At 41.1% G+C, this 26576-nt stretch overlaps 1 protein-coding gene across 1 annotated transcript; it reads right to left on the bottom strand.

Annotated features, from left to right (window-relative positions):
- Positions 1-3144: 3144 nt before the first annotated feature.
- On the bottom strand, positions 3145-26576 carry swt1 (SWT1 RNA endoribonuclease homolog). Its single transcript, XM_080474021.1, has 17 exons — positions 26459-26576; positions 25958-26018; positions 25484-25569; positions 24285-25368; positions 23981-24110; positions 23694-23792; positions 23362-23553; positions 22113-22206; positions 21409-21650; positions 20974-21119; positions 20571-20709; positions 18724-18863; positions 18268-18452; positions 17890-18036; positions 13149-13215; positions 12985-13052; positions 3145-4368 (listed from the first exon to the last, which is right to left on the bottom strand). The coding sequence occupies exons 2-17, from the start codon at positions 26012-26014 to the stop codon at positions 4275-4277; spliced, it is 2970 nt and encodes a 989-aa protein (XP_080330147.1). The 5' UTR covers positions 26015-26018; positions 26459-26576; the 3' UTR covers positions 3145-4274.

The raw sequence follows: 26576 nt of genomic DNA on the forward strand, positions 1-26576 counted from the left end.
CTTGTGTTCTGTGTTAACTCTGCGTTTGGCACCAAGTTATGCTGAGAAAGTATCGAACGCTATATATGAGAATTAAAATTGTATTCGTTTTAACATTTGGTTGTCCAGTAGCTAAACTCGATGCTTCAATGTTCGTGGGAACTGCTTCCCTCACTCAATTAAAACTCTTTTAAACACCCACATTTGACATTTCTATAGATTTAGACCTTTGAGAAGAGCCTGTATGTAAATAATGTAGGTTCACAGACCCATAAAGGCATCTGCATATATACGTGTGCACATTTATATGAAACTAGACATTTATTTAAATAAAACGTCCATTCATGCAACATATAATGTGTCGTTTTGTCTTAAGTTTTCTTCAACACTGCAGGAGAGGGCGGGTCACTGTGGTGAAACTTAAGTCGAAGGAATTCCAGATAGGATCTGATTTATACGTCCCGATAAATGTCAACCGTAAAAATAGACTCCCATACTTTACTATTTGGTGTGAGACCAAGAATGGAATGAGTACGAGTTCAGTCGGAGGAAGAGGGACCTGGAACAGTTTTATCAACTGCAAAGAGGAGCAGCACACAACTGAGATGGAAACTTACAAAGATGCAAAAATGCATTATAAAGGGGCGCTCACATTTAGGGTACCCACTGTAAGTTTTATCTTCTTTGTGCTCCTTTTGAATTATGTAAGCACACAATGGAATGAGCTTCATGAAATGAGAAAAATAACATGATTGAAATATAGATGAGAGTATCACTGGTGCTGTACAAGAATGTGGTGGTGTTACTGTTGGACATGATTCATGATGTCAGGAGGACTGAGTTCACGGTTTACGATGCCCTTCTCTAGGTAGGACAACCGCCTTAATGGAGCTTAGTGAGCAGGAAACCAGAGACCGCCACATCAAGCCCACGAAAGCCTCAGTAATTATAACTACATCATCACAGTAATCGGTTACCAGTGAGTTCCAGCCAAAATGACCACAGACAAAGTCTTGAATCTAAGAGGATGAGCATGAAGTTTAAATATCAACCAAGTTTCAATGACTTGTTTTCCAGCTCTATTGAAAAGAGGAAATGTTAAAGGTATCGTTAAAGGTACCTGTTCAAACTATAGACAATTTAACTGCTAAATTCTTGAGAGCAGACACCTGAAATAAACCGGTAAATGTTAGAGATTTGTGTTCTTTAAAAAGTCGTCTGGATTTTGATCCATTTTACTTTGTTTTTCCAAAGTGTACCACCAAAAAGCATCTTTTAATCTTCCTTTGTCCTTTGGCTACTCTGTTTAATTGTCTTGTCTTCCTTTACTGCATCACTGATCATCGTCCTTCTTCACCACATCCACGGATCTTCTTTTCTAAGGTCTTCCTCTTCTCTCTCCAGTATGAACTCTCAGCACCTGTTAAAACCATTTCATGGTCTCTTTAACTTTAACCCTCAACCTCAACTTTCAGTCTCAGAACTAATTCAGAGGGACTTTAATCTAAAGAAAAGCGCCGATGTACGTTGAACCTGCTTTTCCCCACATTTCAGTAAGAGCACGGCCACGCTGAACAACACAAAGTCACCTAAAGCTGAACTCGGCGCTGCAATGCTGAAACAGATGACCAAAACTCCGATGTACTGACCCTAAGCATGGCCTTCACTGCCACCTCATCCTGACTCTGCTGTGGCAGCCGAGTCAGCACTATGTCCTGCTGGCTAAGCTTGCATTGCCATTTTCCTCAGGGACTTCCCACTAATCCAGATTTTTTTTTTTCCTCCCCGTGCTCCTCTAAGTGTCTTTTCGAGCAGATTAAACTAAGCTGGTTAGCAGACCTCACCAGGAAGGGACGTCGACAGTCACTCAGGGCAATAGAGCGGCCGGCTAAGCAGACTGCATCTGCATGACCTCAGGTCCCAGTGGCTGCCCGCCCACACTCATTCACAAGTTAGACTTGGATAATCTCTGCTCGCACACCTGACAGGAGCGACTTCTGTATATAAATAAATGAATTAGAAAAGCAGTTATGAGCCACACTGTGGCGTAGTGGTCAGTGGCCTCATCTATGTAGTAGACTTGTACTATTGTGTTCAAAGAGTCGCAGTCAGAGGTGAAATATCCCGAATATTTCGATCTTGATCTTCTGGCTCATTCGGGTCACTGTAGTGGTTAAACAAGGTTCTCCTGAGAGGGAATGTTGAAGTCCGAGAATGGCCGTTAGGCCAGAAAACACATTAAATCTGCATAAAGGTGAGTGTGAGGAGTTGTCAGCAGTCACAGATTCCTGACCATCAAGGTAAGGAGTTTTCTCAGAAGGCAGATGGTGAAGAAAAGAATCTAAATGTATAAATGAAGCAATGAGCATTCCGTGCACACTTCTAAACAGTATTGGCTGAGCTTCGCTGTGAATTCACCACAGGAGTCACATCTGGAATGTGAATGGATGTGAATATGGATACAGCAAAGCTGCGTGTGCACAAGACAGGAAGTTGAGATCATGGTTGGTTCTGGATATCTGTCACTCGTCTGATGCCTCAACCTGTCTGAGTCACACCAGCAGCGGGCGTAAGTTCATCCTGTCTGCTGGCGTCACCTGCTCCTAATCTCTTTAGTCGCTCACACACACGGTCCATCCAACGCAGCACACACTGAGCTGCTTCTCCTTATAATTGGAAGATTCATGAAGGCCACAAAATATGTAATTTCTAAGACATTTGATTTCACTTGAAGCTCAATTCAGAAAATCTTCCCATCAACAGTTATCTACCATCAGTGTTTCCAGTTGCTGACATATGAATTTTTATTTTTAAAAGAAATCTGTTCCTTATCCTCAAAATACTTCTGATAAAACATTTTATTCTATAAACTCACAATAACTTTGTGTAGCGTGTTTCTGCCTACATCACAGGAGAAAACTATTGTAAACAGAATTCAGCCTACTAATGCCTGTGAAGAACACACTGTCAGAAATACTGTGAGGCGCCACTAGAATGCTTTTACTTTTTCCCACCATAAAAATCAAATGCATGTATATGAGAATGTCATACTTCATTTTCCACCTTGAAGTTTTACTTTAAACATTTAGTGATAGAAAGACACGAGGGCAGCAGCGATCTCAGAGGGTCCGAGCTGATTGGACAATAACAACAAAACAAACCACAGCGGGTTGACCTCACTTTATTTTCGCAGAATGAAAAACAAACAAAAAACAAACAAACTGGGTGTGTTTTGTTAGATATGGAGATTTTTTTTAAAATAAATACATTTCATTTCTATTGCACAATTTTATAAAAGAAAACAAATAAAGTGTTAATGTCCCCTCTGGATGGAGCAAGGCTCCCCGCCTCTAGCCAAAGATGACCGCAGTGAAGCTCAGAATCGATAGTAACCAAGAAAAAAACAAAAAAACTAAACTGCCGTTCACCAACCTGTGATTTGAGGCCTTAATACACATTACTACACATTCATCTGGTCCAAAAGTATCCTTACAAAAACATCAGAAACTCTGTTTAAGTATTGATATTTTATAACCATCTTTAGCTTTTGAAGAATTCAAATAACATGAATTTCTAAGAATGAAATTCATCTCAAGTACAAGAATTAATTATCCCTGCTAATCAAACATACCAAATAACTGAACGGCTGAACAGTGAAACTTGTTTGTTGAATACAACATACTGGAAAATACCAAGTGTCCAATACTGTCTGAACGATGGAGAATGTGTGTAAACAGGTCAACAGACGTTATAACCCTTATGTCCAGTTCAACTAAATTATCTTTTCAACTTCAAAGTGTCATTAAATGATTCAAAATCAATATTCAAACTTCTGTGCAGGTTTATATCCTGTCATAATTGAAATTAAATTTGTGCCATATTTGTGTCGGAACTGTCAAACCACATGTTTTGTATAACTTCCATCAAAAATACTTATTTGGGTCGCCACCGAGATCAGGTTTATAAAACTTAACCCAGTTGTTTCAGTGCATCTGTTCACAGTTCCAAACACAGCAAAAACATGCCAAACAAAAATAAATGCTGTGGATATAAACTAATCTGAAAAACAAAATAAAAAACAAACAAAAAAACAACAACAATCATTTCCTCACAACTTTTGGAACCAAGAGGAAAAAAAAACCCCCACAGCAAACATCTTAATGTCATTTACAACAGAACTTACAAATTGCCTTCACGGGACATAAGGGCTAAATATAAAGTTGGACTTAAGTGGCAGAATTGCTTATTTCAAAGCATCTGTGAAGCAGTGCAGAGCCGGCGGAGCCGTTTCAGTGCTACGTGGTGAAGCTGAGCGCGTTGGCCTGGACGCAACAGTTCAGGGCGTCTTGTAGATCCACCAGCTGCCTCCCGCCGAGCTGAAGCTTCTCCCTGGCAACACAGGAACAGATGATTGGTGGACCGATGAAGAGCGGGGACCACAGACTGATACCATGTTTAGTTAAACTAAACTAAATCTCCTGGGTTGAGTTGGACGTTCACACGGCCACTGACAGATCGGATACGAGTCGCTTGTGAGCAGAAAATCCGAACGGAGACGCGTTTCCTTGGGGTGTGAACGAGGCCTTGGGTTGCACTAGAAGCCTGTCCACCAGGTAGATGTGAATGCTGAGCAGAGCATTGTGATGGCCAGAGGAAGGAGAGAAGGCTGGATAAAGACTTGTCTCTAAGTCACATTGAACACAGCTTCAGATGGTTCTACTAAACCAACTATTCAGCTTTGGACTTTCTTAAACATATAGTGGAATATAATACCCTTATATTGTTCAAAAGAAATACAAAAGCCATTTTAAATATAGAAGAAAAATGCATTCAACTGTGAGGAGGTGACAAATATTGTGTCAATTTGTCTTCTGTCTCACTTCGTCCTGCTCAGCTGACTGTGGGCAAGGTTCACCTGGGGGCAATTTAGCGCCATCAGTTGACCCCACCTGCATGATTTTAGACTGCGGGAGGAAACCGGAGTACCCGGAGGAATGTCAAGAACATGCAAATTGCACACAGAGAAATTGCTGGCCAGGATTTGAACCCATGACCTTCTTGCTGTAATGTGAGAGCGCTAACCACTGCTCCACCATGTGGCCTACAGAAAAGGGTGTGATTAACTAAATGTAAAGATATCAATGATTTCACACCAGAGAGCCACAGGGCAGAAGTCAGAAGTAGAGAAATGAAAAAAGATAATAAAGTCAACAAAGTGGTGTGTTTATGAATTGCCGCTTGTGGGAACTGCAAATGCGCATGTGATGGAGAAAGATAAAATAATCACAAATAGATTACAGAATCCAGCCACAGCTGGTGTGAATGAGCAGAAATGGAAAGTTGTTCTGAAGAAGAAACCCCCAAAGCAGTAACACTGTGTTCTGAAGCACTTCTATTTACCACAGATCACACTGTTGCAGCCTCAGCAGGAGTGCAGAAATTCATGAGGTCACATGTTGTGGATGAGCCCAGACTTTTCCACACAGACGTGTTAACTGAACTTATGTGCTGGATACATTCAGCAGACGTCCACCGAAGACAAAAGAGCTTCTGTGTAAACGGCTGCATTCAGAACGCCTGGAATCCAATGGCTGCTGTTTATTCACATCCTGCTGCAAGCGACATTGTTTCCCCGCAATACCGCCACATAGATTCTGACAGATACAAATGCACAAGGGAAAAACAAAACAAAAACAAAAACCCACACAGGTTCATTGAATGGAAACTCTTGACCTCAAACTTTACTGGGTGGATTAACCATAAATTTTAAAGTAAGGCTTTTTTTTTCCCTCGCAAAAAAAAATAAAACCTTTGAGATTTCTGTAATATCAAATGATTTTCCCGATGGTGACTTTGCATATCATATCCACAAAGATAAATCCCTATAATGTTAACGTGTGTGCAGATTTAAACCACACGAGAGTGAGACACAGGACAGACGCACACAAAGTAGAGCTGGTGTTGGTTTGGCAACGGCTGCTCAGCAGTGGGGACACTGAGGGAGCTTGTTTGCGTCTTTGTTTCCACTGAATCGTTGCGTAACAGCAGGAAGAAGAGAGGGAGAAGAATTTGCTGCCAATGTTGCCCGTTTTCACCCGGCGTCCATCCATCCACTTCCTGGGTTTTTAGAAGCCGGTGGAGAAGCCGGGTTGCATTACTCTTTCATGTCAGGTTCGGGCTGTTTTTCAGGATGTGCTTGTCTGTCACAACTGACCTGTTTTTTTTCCAACATTCCTCCGCTGTGCGCAGTGGGACTCTGAACCTCTGTGAGAAGGTTTCCTGTCAACCTCTGGACTCAGTAGAGCAACACACTGGTCACGTCAAGGAGTATCACGCTCCTGTGTGAAGCTTCTTCAAACAAGCCACAAAGTCAGTGACGCACTTGAGCCGTGCGCCGACTGTGTACACAGAGAGTTACAGAGCTGACGTGCCGCTTTGTTACATAACACCCTACATGTGTGTTGACAGGTAATTAATGACTCTCCCCAGGGGGCACTAATGATTTGCATTCATTTAAATATTGGGTCACACGGTGTGGACGGATGGCAACGGATTACTACTGGAAAAACATGCACGGGAGGGATACTGCCGACTGAGGAAGAGAAAGAATGAGGAAGCAGAGTACTCACAGGGGACCTGTGGGCAGTCGGACAACAACAATGACACAAAGTCAGAGGTGGAGAAAGCCAGTTCAATCTGCACACTTCTCTAGGTGAAACAGTTCAGCTGATGTTTGTGCCACCAGGCCGGACTGGAGTACGGGTATGAACATCCAGTCAACGATCACATGCGATCGTCACTCAAAACTTTCCACAGAAATACTACTGTGAGGATGTTTTGCTTGAGTCCTGAGAACACCGTTTAAATGTTTCACCTCACGCCAAAGGCTTTAGTCACTCAGTTTTTCCTTTACATAAAAACATCTGGAAGCAAAAGGCCGACCTTTAAGAGAGTGCTGAATGCGTAGTGACGGAATGTCAGACAATTATGTGCTGGCTTGGCAAGAGTATAATTTTGATGTATTACCATGGAATCAAAGATGAAAGCAAATACTTCATATGACTGCCCTATGCCATAGCCCTTATGACAAAGATTCGTTTTATCACATACAATGCAGTATTTTCTTCAGTGCAGCTTTGGAATACAATGAACAGAAAATCAACTCATGTCCGGCCTTGGGCTTTTTCTCTATTAGATAACATGTTCCTCCCTCTGGGTTTTTAAAATAAGAGCTGTGTTTACCGCTGATGACTATTCCGCTGAGTTACACAAAATTATCTGTAAATATTATGACATCTAACAATGGCAAAAGGGGTGAATGATAAATGTAAGCAGCTTGTGTTTAAGGCAAGTGACTAAGTCAGTGAATTATGCAGGAATATAGAAGTTAAACACAGAAGCCAAACATGAAGCCACATTCACATGCAGGATATAAAAGATGAGAGCGAAGTCGCGGGCACTGCCTTGGACTCAATTACTTTCCCATGTCAGCTGTGAAAATAACCCAGGTGCAGCAAAACCAGGAACTCGCACAGATAAACTGACTTTGGTATTTGTGAAAACAAAGAGCCCCGTGTTTTCAAACTGCCTCTGGGAAATCACAAACAATTAAAGAGGCTCACATGCACCAATAATTCTTTCCACACGGACAGACGACACTGTTTGGGCTGCGTGTTTTTCAGAATGTCTTGCACCCAAAAAGTAATCGAGCAGAAGAAAAGAGTCCTCACTAAGACAGGACGATGGGATTTGCTGCGTTTTATTCCTTTCCCTCTTACTGTTCCGGGGGGAAAACATTGCATCATGGCCATCAGAGGAACCTACAGAAACATTTCAGTGAAAAGCTATTTCCAAGGACCAATAATTGATCTGCGTGCCATACATTCAATCTGCCTTTGTTCCCCCTGTATGCATATATAGATAGAGATTAGAATAATATTGAAACCTGACAGCTGATGAATTAATTTATGTCCATTATTCTCCTAAATAGGAGCTCGCGCAGACCATCAGAACCATACACTACGAGCAATCTGTTTAAGAACGGTAAGTCACGGAGGAAACATTTACTTAACTGAAGGCTGCCTGCTGATGACCGAACATGCTCTTATATAACACATGACATCATGCCACCACAGTGTAGATATCAAATATTTAACAACATGCAGATAATGCACTCACTGAGTACAGGCCGGGATTACTTCACAGTCTATGTAATGGACAACAAATGTACAATCTCAACAGTCGGCTTAACGGAGCCCGTCAGTGGCGACCTGTTGTAACAAGAGCTGGATTGTGTGACTGATAAAGAGACCGCAAAGCTTTTCTGCAAGTGGCAAAGCAGATGTTGCCTTTAATACCACATAAGCCATCACTTTCAGTATAGCTGAAAAATTATCAGTCCATGTGACTGAGTGATTCTTTGAAAAACATTATGAGAGGGTCAATGATGTCCGCGAGTAAATAACCTAGTGAGTACATTTAGCTGTGGCTTGTTTCCATGGCAGCTGCTGCGTTCAACCTGCATGTGGCTGCAGTTTAGCTTCAGACGCTGTGCGGCGACGAGACAACGGCCTAGTTTGTGTCGTGTGTCACTGCAGGTGTGCAGGCTTGCGCTGCTTTCTCGGGGTAGTGCATCAAGTTATCTTTCTTCACAGCAAAAATACTCCTGTTAGTGAATAAACGTGTGCAACATTTGAGCATCAAAAAAATAGAAGTGAAGACTTATTTTTTGTTGATGCCATGTTTACAACTTAAAAAGCATTGTGACTTTAGTTACAGTGACGATTATGGTGCAGTATAGATTGATCTTTAAAATAAAAATTTCTCCACTGACATTGCAACCAATGAAATCATGAAATTAGTCAAGTAGCAAAATAAGAATGTCATAATAATAACAAAAAAAGCCTTAATGCACGGTGACTAAACATGCAATAATAGGAGGACTTTCTTTGAGGCCAAGTGTCACAGGAGCAGGGAAACTAAACACTTGAATAATCAATTCAGTGGTGTGAAGTCAACCATCCACAGAGGCTCATCCACCTTCCTAAGCAGCAGTCTACTACCTCCAGGTTCCAGAAATACTAGCGACCAGCCACACCAGGCTCCAGTAAAATCACCTGCCAAAAGGCTCTAAAATAAATCTTAAACTCAGTACGCACGGCTCAATCTGGTAAATAAGCTCCTGAGTCAATGGAAGGCACAGCTATGACCATAACATAACTTTATAGGCTCCGTACAAATTATTGTGAACCCTACAAATTCCAGACAGGGAGCAATAACAAGGGACCTAGACAAAATCAAGAGGATTAAAGGTGTACGCCATCAAAGAGCTGCAACACAATGTAGGTACGTGTGTGATAGCTCACTGACTTGGACGGACCGACCAGACAGAACAACTTGATATTTGACAGAGGAAAAACCTGGGCAGACAGTGAAAATAAACTCAACGTTCTGGTGGAGAAACAACAGCTGCAACAACAAATCCCAGTGGACGGGACAGAGCAGGGGTCATAGTGATGAGGTAGAAGAAGCCATGCAGCATCGGTTACAGCCTCCATACAAAGTGAGAAGTCATGGCTCAATGGGGGCCGGAGGCAGCAACATATAACAAGTGAACGGCACACTAAAACGTACTGATTTACCCACAAGTTTCATGATATGACCCAGAAGGGAAACAAAATAGGCGGGAGGTCCTGGCCAAAAGGAACAAAAGAAGGGAAGACCCTGGGCCAAACACACAGTGGGTTGTAGCCTCCGGCGTCTCTCCCGCTAACTTACCTAACACAGAAACTAAACCTAAAATAAACACAGATAATAATAATTACCAGCAATATCCAGCTGAAACTAACAACCTTATAAACAACAAAATCCCAGCACCGAAATGAGCATGGGTGAAAGAACCTGCTTGGCTTGGGCAAAGAAATGGGAGGAAGAAAAAGACCCCTCACCACCTGTGCTGCTGTCTGTGTGCCATGTGGGTTCTGCCCCCAGTCTCCACATCTCCTGCCCCACCCCCTCTATCTGTGTGTCGACTGCACTCAGGTGTGCAGCAAGCAGAGGAAGACAAGCCTGACCGAGGGAGGGAGAGACTCGGCTGCTGCACAAAACAGCAATAGCACAAACGCCTGCCGAGGTACAGATCAGGTTTAAGACTTTCCTATGAAAACATGACTTCACAAGATAGAATTTATGAACCCATCGTCAAGAAGTAAATCAATGGGGAGATTCATACACTATCATGTAGTCAGATTCTAGATGGGCAATTAAGTCTGAGGATAATCTCAGGTTACAAAAAGGAAATCTTATGATAAGTGAAGTGAATGACAGCGAGGCCATTAAATTCAGCACTTCAGGTAGTACTCCATTAAGCTACAAATCCCACTTAACATCCTGAGATAACAAGATGTTTAAGTGGTATATATCTCATTTGAGATGTGATCGTAGCTGAGCTTGTGAATCCAGGACTTCCTCTACTTTTTATAGGTTTATTTAGGAGCCGTTTGGTGACTCAAATAATGTCTGCTAATTAAAACATACATCTCTTGTTTGTCTTGACAACGAAAACCAGCATTGAGGATTATTGGTGAAAACACTCAATTCTCCTCCCCCAAGACAATGTGTGATTATACAGGACTGTCTCAGAAAATTAGAATATTGTGATAAAGGTCTTTATTTTCTGTAATGCAATTAAAAAAACAAAAATGTCATACATTCTGGATTCATTACACATCAACTGAAATATTGCAAGCCTTTTATTATTTTAATATTGCTGATTATGGCATACAGCTTAAGAAAACTCAAATATCCTATCTCAAAAAATTAGAATATTTCCTCAGACCAAGTAAAAAAAAAAGATTTATAACAGCAAAACAAAATCAAACATTTGAAAATGTCAATTAATGCACTCAGTACTTGGTTGGGAACCCTTTTGCACGGATTACTGCATCAATGCGGCGTGGCATGGAAGCAATCAGCCTGTGGCATTGCTGAGGTGTTATGGAGGCCCAGGATGCTTCAATAGCGGCCTTTAGCTCATTTGCATTATTGGGTCTGGTGTCTTTCAGCTTCTTCTTCACAATACCCCACAAATTCTCTATGGGGTTCAGGTCAGGGGAGTTGGCAGGCCAATCGAGGACAGTAATGCCATGGTCAGTACACCAGTTACTGGTGGTTTTGGCACTGTGGGCAGGTGCCAGATCATGCTGGAAAATGAAATCATCATCTCCATAGAGCTTTTCAACAGACGGAAGCATGTAGTGCTCTAAAATCTCTTGGTACACAGCTGCATTGACTCTGGACTTGATGAAACACAGTGGACCAACACCAGCAGCTGACATGGCTCCCCAAACCATTGCTGACTGTGGGAACTTGGATTGTGCTCCTCTCCAGCCTTCCTCCAGACTCTAGCGCCTTGACTTCCAAATGAAATACAAAACTTGCTTTCGTCTGAAAACAGGACTCTGGAACACTCTGCAACTGTCCAGTGCTTCTTTTCCATAGCCCAAGTCAAACGCTTCTTCCGTTGTCTTGAGTTCAGGAGTGGCTTGACCATGGGAATACGGCTATTGTAGCCCATTTCCCGGACACGTCTGTGAACTATGGCTTTTGATACCTGGACTCCAGCTTCAGTCCACTGTCTTTGAAGCTCCCCCAAATTCTGGAAGCGGCTCTTCTTCACAATGCTGTTAAGGCTGCGGTCCTCTCTCTTGGTTGTGCAGCGTTTCCTGCCACATTTCCTTCTTCCAACAGACTTTTTGTGAATGTGCTTTGAAACTGCACTCTGTGAACAGCCTGCTCTTTTAGAAATTTCTTTTTGTGTCTTACCCTCCTGATGGAGGGTGTCAATGATGGTCCTCTGGACAGCAGTCAGGTCAGCAGTCTTCCCCATACTTGTGATTTAGTTTACTGAACCAAGCTGAGTGTTTTTAAAGGCTCGGGGAAACCCTTGCTGGTGTTTCGAGTTAATTAGACGATTCAAGTGATTAGTTAAATAGCCTGCTAGTATACTTTTTCATGATATTCTAATATTTTGAGATAGGATATTTGAGTTTTCTTAAGCTGTATGCCATAATCAGCAATATTAAAACGACAAAAGGCTTGCAATATTTCAGTTGATGTGTAATGAATCCAGAATGTATGACATTTTCATGTTTTTAGTTGCATTACAGAAAATAAAGGACTTTAACACAATATTCTAATTTTCTGAGACAGTCCTGTAAGTCGATACCTTAAATCAGGGGTGTCAAACTCAGATCCTCGTGGGCCGCAGCCCTGCACGTTTTCAATGTCTCCCTCCACTGAATGTCCTGATGGTTCATCATCACATTCAGCACAAAGCCAGATAACGAGCTGCTCATTGCAATCAGCTGTGTTGAAGCTGGGAGACATGCAAAACGTGCAGGGCTGCGGCCCTCGAGGCCTGGAGTTCGACACGTGTGCCTTAAATGGTCTGAGCAGATCATAGAAGTACAACAATATAACATCCCTTCGAGCAAACACGTTAATAAGGTTTAGAAATGTCGGCATGGACACAGTCATTGTAAAATCACTGCTGAGCACATCATTAACAAGGCCTCCAATGACACAGACTTGCCCGGGCAAGTTGCTCCAATGAGCACGATCATCCTGAGACACAATAAGTAGTTGCTAAGTGCACCTGTCACTTGAGTACATGTACAATCCAGTCAACAAATATCTTTGCACCATAGAGATTATGGTGTCCCCTCTCTTTGTGTACTCTGCTGCAGGAACTTTGACTGTGGATCTGGATGTTTATAATCTGTGTCTCTTTCGCCCATCAAGTCTGCATCAGTTTTGCTCTCTGGTGTGAACTTGTTTGCACGTTTGTTGCTCTCTGTCTCTGTCCTATCCTGAGCCTTGTTACTATCCCTTAAAGCCCACCCAGTGCAGCAGACAGCCAGCTCTTATTTAATTCAATTCAATTCAACAGTGGAACGTGCTCTTTCTAATGAGTTATCGCCATTATAATTTTTATGAACGAGTTACCTGTACTCTGGTTGTAAGAAACAATCGAGAAGATGTTTGGTCGTCACATTGGAATCAACACCAGCGATCTGAAAGACAGGACGTGAAAAATGAAATGACCATGAGATACGGGCTATGAAATGAAAAGGTCAAATGAATTGAAACAGGCTGGTAACCATACCAACCTTGTGGGATTGGATGATACTGAGCAGAGTCTGAACTTCCTCTATCTGAGGGGTCGAGGACAGCACACTAAAGATGAAAAACAGCTTGTCAGGAACTATTCATCTGCTCATATAAGTGCTTGATTTTACCAGTAAGACTATGACAGCATATGTTCATTTCAAAATTCATTAAATTATATAGAATTAGGGATGCACTGATACCACTATTGGGTATCGAGTCCAATACTGCACAGAGTACTCAGGAAAAGATCCCTGATGCAACCCGACGAGTACTACGCGATGTCAGGAGTTTGCATGTTTTCCCTTTGTATGTATGTATGTTGTTTGTTTTATTCGGGGTACTCAGGCCTCCACTAGCAATCCGAAGACATGCTTGTTGGGTTTTATGGTGACTCTAAATTATTCTTGGGTATAACTGTCTATGTTAGCTTTGCACAGGACTAGCAACTCATCAGAACCAGCTTTGAGAACCTGCTTGCCACTTAAAACTCTAATATTTATTACAACATCCAATATTGTTTTTAGGAACTAAAAGCTGTTCTTCTAGTTGCTTTAGTTCAAATATCTAGTAATTCTTTATATATTATCTGCAAAAGTCAGTAGTGTTACACTTTGTGATTTTGCACTAATGAGTATTTTATAATGACGCTGAATATTTTGCAAACTTATTTTCACCACATTGGCATACACATTATACATATTAAAAAAGACAGACACAAACCAAATCACTATCACCATACTCAACATCATTGCACGTTCACCTAATACTGAAACCATAGCACACGTGTGACCACACTGCCTCGAATAGCGTCACCGAGAGCTGCACTCAGAGAGCGCGCTTCACGTGGACACAAAGAGAGACACAGAGACAGGAGTGGGGAATGAGGAGCAGAAATTTGTCATTCGAGCAGGATCTTGAATTATCCATGCGTATTCTCCACAGAATGAGGAAAAATGAGTGAGACGAGACAAGGAGTGATAAGTCTGTACAGAGTGAGTCATGGCTCCACTCAAACACATGAAAATGAGTCTGACCGTCTCCTTGGCAACGGCACTTGAGAAACCCTATGCGCACAGATGAGTGGAGAAGTGTAAAAACACACACATGAAGCTGGATCCCAGTAGAAAGAGAACATGTAACATGGCGGTAATTTAACATCAACAATTAAGATTATTCATGCGATCATGTACACAGCATAAAGAAATATGCATTAGTTTAGATAATAGCAGTTATTTGATAAATAACTAGGGAGAAATCCAAAAAGTACAACCCTGGATTTGTCTCCAATACTTGAATGTCTTTGTACATCTACACCCATGTATCTGATGCCAGATGCTTGGAAAATAATAAGTTTGCGTCTTATGCCACTTAATCTGCGCTTGACAAAACAAGATGATGGACTCAAGCATGTGAACATGTTTTTGAATTATCCACATTTTTAAGTGCATGTAATTTCCATTTATAAAAACATAAACCCTTCTATTTCATTTAAGCACAAGTACAGTACTGTGCATTAAAACATGTGGAGGTAAACTTAAAACTACTATGAAATAATTTTTCATTTATGATAGGTGTAAAAAAAACAAAAAAAAAAACAGTCTCCTGATGTCTTCAAAGTAATAGAACAAAAACTAACTCTTTGGGTGAGTTAAGGAAATTTGTATCAGTGCTTCTTGTTTTTAAATGGAAAAATTTGAATCCTTTCTCTGAAGTGCGGCCGGGACAGGGAGGCTACACCAGGGGAAATTTGCTGCTGCCCTGAATTTCCCTGGTCATCAGTGTACGTATCCGTTTCATTTTCAGTCACAGACGTCACTTTCAGTCTGCACCGATGAATACGCACTTTCATTATTTTTGTTTGTTGTTGCTGTTCTGCCCATTCATAATGAAATCAGCATTGATGTTTAGAAGGCACATATTGATATTTAACAAACAAAAAAAATATACTATAATTCCCAATGAATACCAACTAAATCTTAGATAAGGCACAAGTTGAGATTTTATGTTAAAAATAAAAAAGCCTATGCCAAAAATAATCAAAACCTATTTAGTAAAAGAAATATTTAAGTTCCAAAAAATGGTGTCTAATTTCGTGACTTCACTATTTATACAAGCGCTTCAATATTTTTGCATCCAATAGAAATGCATATGCAGTGTTGTGGTGTCTGCTTTGTGACGATGGTTTGGTTAAGAGTTTGGGATATATACCCAGATAAATAGAACAACTGGCTCCTAAAGATGAAGAAAACCTAGAACACGCCCCCACAATATTGAAGCATTTCTAAATTACTTAAAATATGGTGACACAAAAAAACCAAAACACATTGACAATTTCTTTTTACAAGGCCTTCAATAATAACAATTCTTTCAAATAAAAACTGCTATTTTACAATATTTGTTTCAAGAGGATCAACAGAACACTACAGAAATCTCCAGCCCACCGCAATCTACATGTGCTACTAGTTTATTAAGAAACTGAACATTTTGAAGTCACTGCTAATCTTCAGACTGACTGCCAATCAGGGGATTGGTATGAAGGGGTACCGTCACATAGCACCCTCTACAGGATCATGACACATGGAGTACATGGCAATAAATCAAAACATACAGTTGTTTCATGATATTAAGAGTAGACATGCTTGATAATATCTAATTTGTGGTGAACTGGGATCACACTAGTCATGTGCAAAGTGAAAACCTTACATCCCTCGGGACCTTACATGCCTTGAAGATTTAAGAGGTGATAAAAACAGAGAGGACCGATATTTATAACTTTAGTGATTTGTGGGGCCTGCGGCGCTGTAACTCATCCATCATGATCACACATAATTAAAGAAACAGAGATCTGTAGAATAGTCTGTCATGTAGTGATAAAAAGGAACAACATTATGGGTGAACTTGTTCGTCGAGACTACATATGATTCTCTTGTGTTTAAAGCAGCACATTGAGTGGGGAGTAGTAAAGAGCTAAAGACATACTCAACACAGCAAACAAAGTGAGTCAACTAACTACTATAACAAACAATACGACAACTTGAAAAAAAAAGTGTGTCCCTGTGTGATATATTCCACATGAGGTAAGCCAACTCAACAAATGTAGTTTACTTCTGAATTTCTAGCTCCACACAGGGAACTAGTATACAAAACCACACATGCATGTATGCACACAAAAACAAAGAGAAAACCTTATTTCCAGATTTCAAGGAAGGTATGACGATCAAAGAAAGGGGGGGGGGGTATTTTTCAGCCCATCGGTAACGTGGGGGCTCAGGTGACATGTGGATGAACTGAGGGTGAGCACACACTGGCTACTTGCCCTCAAAAAGACTCAAGTGTCACAGTGAATGCCTTTCAGGATATGAACTGTGCAGTGACTCCGACTGAAGAAAATATGTGTGTGATGTTGAACCGCTATCTGTTTGTTGGAGAAAGATTACAAAGTGGTACCACGAGTGTTGGAGCCGATTGAATATTTACTTAATACTGAGTATGTCTCTATACATTTATTCACAGGTAAACCCCCCCCCCCCACCGTATTAATCAAATCAAATGTTACTTTAACAACATTGCTGTTTCAATCCTGTGATAGTAAATGAATGCCCCTCCTTAAAAAAGAAGTGGACAAATGAACTTTATCAATGATTAACTGTATTTTTAATATGACGTTTTCCTTGTCCTTCAGTGACTTATTTTGTTTTATGTCAGAAAGAGCAACTGTTGACTGTTATTGTGAACTCACCGGAGCATTCATGTGAGGCAGTCCTGAACAATGCGGGAAAGGTTTAAGGACATTAAGGAAAATAGGTGCAGTAAGTCAGAGCAGAGGATGAAGTGGCAATAAATGATCTGAACTCACAGTAACAAGAAGGTACTGAGTCTATAGTGAGTGAAGAAGCCCTGCAGATATAACCTTTGCACTTTTTTGGGAAATTTAGGAGTACGACAGTGCAGGAGGCAACACTGCATCAAGGTTGCGAGGACAAGGAAAAGCTACAAGGTCATCTAGATTACAATCTGACTAACATGAAGTGCCAAAACGGACCTACAAGCAGAGCCTGGCTGTTGAAACCAAAGTGAAACGCAGCCATAAGGTGTGAGGGAAACAAAGTCAGAGAGTTTAAATAAGGACACACTTTGTGAATAATGAAGAGAGACAGAAGGTTACGAGGAACTGTGGACGGATGTGCAGCAACAGTGCTAAATTGACAAAACAATGACTCTTAATGCCATCAGCTTGTTGGATCAGGGCTTAGCTACACTTCAGAGAAGTAGAAAAGGGTGTTGCAGCAAGCTGAGACTGAAATAATATGTTTTCAAACATTAAATGCTGCACGAATATGACAAAGTGTCGTGTAACATGCAAATGAGTGAAGTGTCATGCTATGTTTAAATTGACTCCTGTTAAATGATTTGTAGACAGATTGACCCCCAATTCAAATTCAAAAGAGACACTTTAATAACAGGAAAAAGAAAGGACAAAGATGCGGCACACAGGCAAACTGGATGGGGGAGGCGTAGCAGAACAGCAGAAGACCGACAAACTAACAAAACACAAACGATCAGGGCTCATCAGGGGAGGAGCGGGAGCCCAGAGCAGAACACGAGTTGCAGCAAATATACACCAAACAGGCAGTGTGTGTAAAACCAGAAACATGGAAACATGGGGGAAAACAAAGCATGAAAAAAGGGCAAACCACAAGACCAAAACAAAACTCCAGCGAGCTGAGTCAGATGACATACCTGCTGAAGCCTTGGAGCAGCTGTGAGACCACGGTGGATAGTTTGTGCAAACAGACCAGAGCGTCCTGTGGCGGCGCCGAGTCGCTCGCTGGCTGTGCACTCTGCCTGGTGTGCGTGTCAAAGCCCAAAGCTTTGAACACCTCCATGCTGAAATGGGATGGAAAAAAAATAAAAAAATAAAAAAAAATCACAGAGGTCAGTGGAGGAGAAAAAAACCCCGAAACGCATCAAACGAAACCTCCAAAGATATGTTCTGGAAAATCATTTCCTGTCACTGATTATCGTCATCTTTAATAACATAATATGTAAGATTTGACCTGCTGTAGAACCACAAACGTAATTAGTCACTGCATTCATTAAAGCCGCGGTTACACCCACCTTGTCTGAACCGCTACGGTCCAGATATTCTCAAACATGGCCCACACCTCCTGGTGGGAAACCTGACGCGTCGAAGACGGTTTCCCTTCTTCCGCTTCATCGTCGCCACGACTCCCACTGCCATCATCATCGACCATAACAACATCAATGGTGGACGATTCCCCCTCCACCAACGGATTAGCTTCCTGAACAAATAAAAAAAACGATCCAAAAATGTTAAATAAACATAATGTTCAAAGCAAATGTAAGTTAACCAACTTTTCAAACTGTGTATATGTGCTCTCGAACTGAAGAATATGCAAAACAGAATCTGGAAATCATTAAGAAAAACATCACAGTTTACATGACGATCAATTCGGACAGTGCAGGTATCACATGTCTTCAGCATGTCAAAAATGAAAGTGGGAACTTCGAGTGAATCGAATGTATTAAAAGTGCTTCTGTGTTGCTGCTAACCTGATGATGTAGCTTTGTGACCATCGTGTCCATTACAGACAACACTCGTGGCACATTGCTCGACCGCTCCTGAAACACTTCCACAAGTTTCCTCGCTTCTTCAAGGACGTTTGATGTAGTGACGGGGTCCTCCTTGCGACCTGGCGCAGACAGTTAATACGATAGTCGGCGGAAGATTAGACAGAAAACCCTCTCACACATGTGACAGAAAGATAAAGAGAATACTGTATAGAAATGTAGACATTAGCTTGTGACTTATGCGAAACCCAATACGCCCATTTATGAAATTGAAAAGAGTAGGGGACAATAGAATCCATCATCACGGTTTCAGAAAGAGTGAGAAAACATTTTATGCTAAAAATCAATGACTCAATGCAATTCAAGGAGATCATTTAGAGTAAATTTAAAAGAAGGGATGTTCTGATATAAAGGTAGGAAACAAAGCTGAGCAGTGGGACCAAAAACGTTGCTTTGCTGAGAGAATGTGTGTCCTACATCTTATGTTCTGCTGTTCAAAATAGGCGCATAACTTACAAACAAATATGTATCAATACAAATCTGTTGGGCGCAGACCACTTCAACATCCATGATGAACACATTCACTCAATCATTTCTTGTCTTTGTTTTTTGATGTCCTCACAACTATACTATACAACTATAATACTGACTGCACACATACACAGGCAGCCTGCTTAGGGGAGGCTTGAGAATCACATGCAGTACTTTTCCACTCCTAGATTTCTTCTTTGTAACACATAGGTTTTTTTATTTTTTATTATTCCTCCTCCCCCCATCCCTCCTCCCCTGCTCCTCCCCCCCCACCTCCCCCTGACACAGTGCAAGGCTGCATGGTACCAACAAAAGCAGAATCATGTACGCAGACCAAGGACATACCAAACAAGGTCAAAGCTGCACCGTTTTAACTATTAAGATTCTTGTGTGGACTAAAATTTATTGTGCCACTGTCGGTAAAGTCACTCCTCTGTGTCCAGAGGCGTGGGAGGTTGACACACAATCATGCAGTCAACTCTGTAGACATTAAGTATGTGGACCCAGCAATGGCATCCAAGAGCTGCAGTCGACAACTCAGCATCTTCCTGACACACATTTGAGTCACCCACTTTAGCAGATGACCTGATTCTGTATGTAGTTCTGTAGGGTTCTAGCGCAGTGCAGGGCAGACCACGTCATCCCCCCACCCCCCCGAGAGTAAAGCTCTCATCAGAGGGATGACTCAGTATCTTAACATCACAGTCTGCTGAGGGATAAAAGTGTTTCAGAAATATTACTGGGAGTTGTTGGACTTTGGTGAATATAGCAAGGTGGATTTATTATTACTTTTTTTTTTCGACTCCAGCATCTCATGAGCCTGAATTGAAAAAAGTGGTGTAGAAGATGGATGGATGAATAGTTCATAGCTCTGTAGCCACTGGACTTAATCTACAATCTAATGGACATGTGATGTTGCTCATTTCTTCTAGTGATAATTGCTTTTCAAACGTACTGTTATTAAATTCAAAGAAAGAAATCTGCCATGTGAAAACCAGCACCAATGGTAACAATGTAACGATAACATCAAACCCTTCTAAATTCCAGCAACAGAGGCCAAAATAAAAAAATAAAAAGAACCTTCGCCATAAGGTTCACTTTTGCAGATTTGATGTGCACACAGATGGTGTTGGCTCACAGCCAAATGTTGGGTAAATCTGAAACAGTTGAAGATGTAACTACTGCAAACTGTAAATATTTGAATACACAACTGTGCCCATAAATACGATATAACTAAATCCAATAAAAGCCATTATTGACACAACTATACTCCAAGTCTGTCTTTTCCCCACACATACCTGAGTTGAAGAAGTTGGTGAGGTTCACAATAGTTTCCAGCGACGACCTTGGGAGAATGTACCGAAAGACAGCGACCCAGTGCTTTTGAAAACACTTCAAGACATCCTGAAGAGTCCAGGGTGGTTTTATAAAAACTATCTGTATTGGAATGAGACGGTACGTGAAAAGTAGTTCATGATGCAGCATATGATGTATTCAGACAGGTTCACGTATTGTTCTCATAATACATGTGAATTAACCACTAAATTTATCTTTGAAATCTTGCATGTGTTGCATGCTTCACTTCATTGATTTCTGGTTGAACGTAATAACACAGAAATAAAACATGGAAATGATTTGGCATTCAGATTATTCCAAAAAAATTTATTTCAGAAATTGGAAATTCCAAAACAGACATCTAACCTCTGTCCATAGGTCCTTATAAATAGCCTTCATCTCAGCCTCTAAGACATCAGACAGAACTTCCCGCAGACCATCTTCAAATTCTGAAATAGATCTAAGGTCCCATACTGTCTCGTCCTTGGCAGCTTTACAGAGTTGTGTGGGATCTGTAGATAATTACATACACAGAAAAGTTTGTGTAATAGTAAGTAGCCACAGCTCGTGCTTCCGTTGATATATGAGCGAGGTTCCAATTCATACAATACAAAATTCAAAAGCGTTTTTACCAGAAATTAAATCCCGGATACAGCACAGCATTTGTTATCTATCATTTCTGTTTTGTTAGAATGCTCTTTTCTGTTTGGAAATAACAAGTCTGTCCTACATGTGCTGTATCAGGGATGTAACTTCCTTATTTCCAGTTTTTGTAGACGTACACATTATTTCCTGCCTCACCTTTTTCTAAAAATCCAGCAGAAAAGCCTCCTGTCTCCTGAACATTTGGCTGGATGTGTGAGCAGCTCCGTCTCTGGGCTGGCGATGAGGCTTGAGATTTGGCGTAAGGTGGCGTAAGACCTTGAGAGTGTTGCTGTATATGAACACCATGTTGCGATCTCTCAGCTTCAGCCTTCAAATCGTTACTGCTGAGGGCCTTCACCCCACTCAGAAGGGCTTTACTGCACAGATTCTTATCATTACTAAAAGACAAAAAAAAAAGTGAAAGCACAGTTTTGATTAGAGGGCAGTAACAGCACAGCGAACATTAAAGCAATTTGAGAGCCTTCCAGACGGCAAGCTGTGAAAAGCTAGACCCGCGTTTCATGTCACACTTTCTATTTAGCAACAATCAATTTTTTAGCAATCAATAACAGTCACTGAAAACAGGAGCATTAGGAAATTTAGGTCAACAGGCCCAGGAATGTGAAACAATATGACGCCCACAGCAAATGTAAGTCAGAAAAAAAAAAATTGTGAACGAAACAAGAAATTCCATGCTCAGCATATCTATTCTTTGCAAACAGCTGTCTCGCCCTCTCTTTCTCTCATCCCAACTGGAACTATCTGGCTGGACCCACTCACAATCACATGCATGTGCATTATTAGCAGAGGACACAGTCTGCAGCGGCAGCAGTATGCTGTAGGGGGGAGGGGGAACTCACGTGCAGAGGATGAGAGCACACTCTGGGTACAGACTCTGGTACTGCAGACAGCACTGCAACACTCTGTCATCATTGTTCTCAGCATTCAGACCATCTGGGACAAAAAGAACAGGAAGAAAGACAGAAGGACAGGACATGAAGACAAGTTGGGACGAACAGGAGTCCTCAGAGGAACCAAGGGATGTGTCTACTTAACGGCAATGTCCAGGGTTAATGTGTGACAGTACAACAGAGAATAGAAGTGTTCCTTCTTTCAGAGACAAGGAGGAACAACCAAACACATAAAATGGAGCAAAACCTATAATATCTTTCTCGGTTTTAACATCTTACTCCTGCTGTTGGTACAAATCTAAATAAATCTGATCAATACAGATGTGAATACAGAGAGGTAGCCTGCCCTTGAGATGTACACAATATAAGCCATGATGTTGATGATGAAGAATTCTTATGCCACCTAGTTTCCATGCAGGGAACAGTCAAGAATTAAGTACTTGATTCAAAGACCGGCTGTAACCTCGTATAGGGGTCGCTCTATTCCTGTGTGTCCAATTACAGTCCTTGAGGGCAACAGTTCTGCATGTTCCAGAAGTCTACCAGCTGCAACGCACCTGACGGTAAGAAATGGCTCATGAAAAGGGCTTTATGCAAAGCTTTCTGGTGACACCCGGATTGGATTCAGGTGAGATTTAACAGGGAGATGTTTATAACATGCAACACAGTGGTGCTCCATGGCATATTGGACGTCACTGCGGTATAACAGTAACACAGTATTGTGTTCAGTGGATTATCTTTTTGCTGTAACAATGCTTTTTGGGAATATATCTTGTTCCACTGTTAAGTCTGATTGTGTTACTCTTAAATTTGTAAGAAACACATATTTGTCAGATGAGCAGCAGAGCTACTTATGTAGATTACTCCCATGAAAAATGTACCAGATCTTTTCTGCCAATGCCAAACAGCTTTACTTTTTAAATTTTGTGTTGTTTGGTAGCTTGTATGATTAAAGTCTGAAGAAACAAGCCATATTGGCTATTATAAAATAACCCTATCCACCCAACAAACAGGAAACTCAGTGTGGAAGTAGGATGCACTCCTCCCTCCGCTCCACTAGCTGGAGGTAGTCTCAGATGGATCCTGCTCTGTGGGGATGATCTTTGGACATTGGAGTACAAAGTTCAGCCCTGGACTTTGAAGACACGAGATTGCCACTGGTTGGATATTTTCATCTTGGATGTTAATCAGCACTCACTCCTCTTTTCAGCAGCCTGTTGCATAGACTGCCCCCAGATGTGAGGTTTCCGGCTCCTCAGGGAGTTGTAAATATAGGAGATGGCAGGAATTGCCAGATGGGCCACAGAACCTGAGAGACCTCTTCCCTTTTTGAGGGAGTCCAGCTCCTGAAGCACCACCCAGGGTATCAGGACGCGAGGAAAGCCTAGACCTAAGGGCACATAAAGTGCAAATACAGAGAGCGGTGATGATTCAGAGGTATACTGCATGCTGTGAGAAGATATATATTTCAAGCAAAAAAAAAACCCCAAAACAAACAAAAAACAATCATTAATCTATAATATCACATACCATTCTGGCCCCCAGAACTGATCTTTTTCACATAATCCAGATGACTGAGGAGAATGTTGGTGTCCAGAACAAGGATTGGGTCTTGCTGAGGTTGTTTGCCTGTAAATACAAGTTAGTTAAATGAGTTTCTATTATCAAACCTTGAGTGTTCAAATACAAAGTTAAACAGAACATCCCCTCACGATCATCTCAAAATGCCTTTCACTGCTTATGTGAAGGAGTTCATAAAAAAGATACCGTACACTGAATACAAGATTTGCAAAGTCTTCAAAAAAAACTAAGCTTACATTGTGTGTATGCAGACCCTTCTTCTGGAGGATCTATATCCATGCAAGTGAGTTCCCCATAGCTCTCCATGACGTTCACTTCCAGCCTCCTCTGTGAGCGAGCTAAATAAAGCTGTTCGACCACATGAATCTGTAAAATAATGCATTCAAAAACAAACCAAATACAAAAGGCCACATTGTTAGTGACATTTAAATCATAGGAAGAAACATGTGAAGCGTTACTGATTTACAAAAAACTAAATTTGTTCTTGAGAAAACCACTGTGGAACTGCTTTTTCTAAAGAAAATGAGTGTTTTCCGTTACCTGGTCATCAGATGTGTCAATGTTGGTATCGACTGGAGATTGGAGACTGGAGGATGTGGAGGGTCCTTCAAATGAACAATGGGGGGTAACACCCAAACAGCTTTGCACTGGTTTAGCAGTTTCTTGATTAGAATCAACCGTTACAACCTTAGTGTCTGGAAGTTTAATCTCATTTTTGAGATTTGTGTTTGTAGAAATACCGAATTTATTCTCATCCACTGTTTGTACCATCTTTTTCCGACTCTTTTTTGGTATCTTAAAACTGAAAGGTGTTGATGGTGTGAGAGCATGTATTTGTTTCTGGACAGATGATGACTCAGATGTCTTTTGCGGATCTGACTTAACAATGCCTGAAGCTGAAATGTGCTCCTTCAATCCCTCGAAGCTATCCTTCAATCCCTCGAAGCTATTCTTCCAGGGGGTGTGCTTTGCAATAATAGAAGACATCTTTGTTGAAAAGTAGGAGGGGTGTTTCCCATCTGTACAGGAGCTTTTCTTGTCCTCTAACACCTTTTTCTGATGCCTTATGCGATTCTTTTCTATCAGCTCCTCTCTATTCTGCTGTGCAGCATCCTTTGAAGAAGTGGAGGGAGACCCCTTTGTCCTGATAGCACTGCAGTAATTTCCAGTCCATAAGGGCACCTCAGCGTTGCATTCCGTCTTCTTTGCATGCTGCCTCCGTTCTTCCTGCTTAGCAGGAACAAAACTAGAAGTGCCTTGCTGTTTAGGTGATTTGGATGGGCTGTGTCGGGAAGACTTCTTTCTTGATCTGGATTTGGTGGTCTTTATTGATGGAGGGACGGCACTTCCATGCTTACTGTTTATTCGTTTTGAAGGGGTTCTTTCTTCAGTTTTACTTCCTTTGATAGTTTTTTCTTTTGTTGAAATATAGTTTTCAGTTTTACTTGAGCAGACACTCCCACGGACACTTCTTGATTCTGTGTAACTTATTTCTTCGTTAACAGGGCTCCGCTTGCTTGCTTTTGTTTTTGTCACTGTGGACAAACGTTTTCTGACTTGGCGAGGACTTTGGGAATCATCTTTACGGGCAGAAGAAGTTGATTTTTCTCTTTCATCTGCACTGCTACGGGTTGAGGGAAAAAAAGAAAAGAAATCAGAACTCTTTTCTAACAAGATTAAGTGAATGGGGCTAAAGATGCAAGCGTAAGTAATAGACGTTGATTGGGAGAGTCACATACCTTCTTTCTAAATTCCCATGGCTCTTTACAACACACTTTTTCTTGACACTTTTGTGACTTCTAGAAACATCTCGTTCAGGTGATACCTGAAACGTGCAAAATCAAACAAAGTCTTGATAAAAGCTGTAATTATACCACACATGGAATTAAAAGGTTGACATATCTCGCGAGAGAAAATTAATCACCAAAGATTCTCACTTAATCTTATCAAGCAGATTTTCTTTAGAACTTTCACTTTACGTTTTGTATTTAACACAATGTAGTAGATATATCTACTACTTCTTGATGTATTCGACATTGTCAAATTATCATCCTTTACATATTTCCTGTATTCCTGAATGTTTGGACCTAATTGAGGGCTCCAACGGAAGAGGAAATTCTGTTTAGCCTTTTGATATTACAATAGATTAAGTTGCTCATATGACACTACATGCTCGACTTGTATCTTTAAGTAAATTCATAATTTCTCCTCACCTGATCTTCTTCACTTGAGGATGAAACACGTCTCCGGCGCTTTCTCTTTCTAGACATGATTCTGTGAAGGTAATTTTTAAAAGTTCAGCACCTCGTTTGTTGAAGTCAACTCAACATATATACATTCGTCACAGAAAGATCCACATCTTTCTCTTTTGGTCTTCAGATCAACGACACACAATATTTCACACTTTAGCTGATTACAATTCGCTGGCGTGACGAGCCAAAAGAGTGGCTCCATCGATGTTTATTAAGTTTGACACCTGTTAGCTCAGGCAAATTGTCATAACCAGATATATGTATTTTAAACACATCCCATTTTGAGCTCATTTTATAGTATCCTACTACTCATATGAAGAGTGAAGTATAGGAATAGCTCTCAAACACAAGTCTAAATGTATATGTAGCCGACAGATCACTAAATCAAGCTCAAACAACAAACAGCAGAACAGCGTAGCTACATGTTAGAAGTCCTCAATATAGTCTAGAAAGTACGCGTACCTTATTGGAGTGAAATAAGGCGCCTGTAACCTCTATAAGTATGTGCGTTAAAGGTAAATAAACCCTCCTTGGAGATTACTATCGAAACATCCACCGTGCTTCCTGCTTTTCTTCTTCT

Source organism: Lipophrys pholis, assembly GCF_963383615.2.
Source record: "Lipophrys pholis genome assembly, chromosome: 10".
NCBI classification, from domain to species: domain Eukaryota; kingdom Metazoa; phylum Chordata; class Actinopteri; order Blenniiformes; family Blenniidae; genus Lipophrys; species Lipophrys pholis.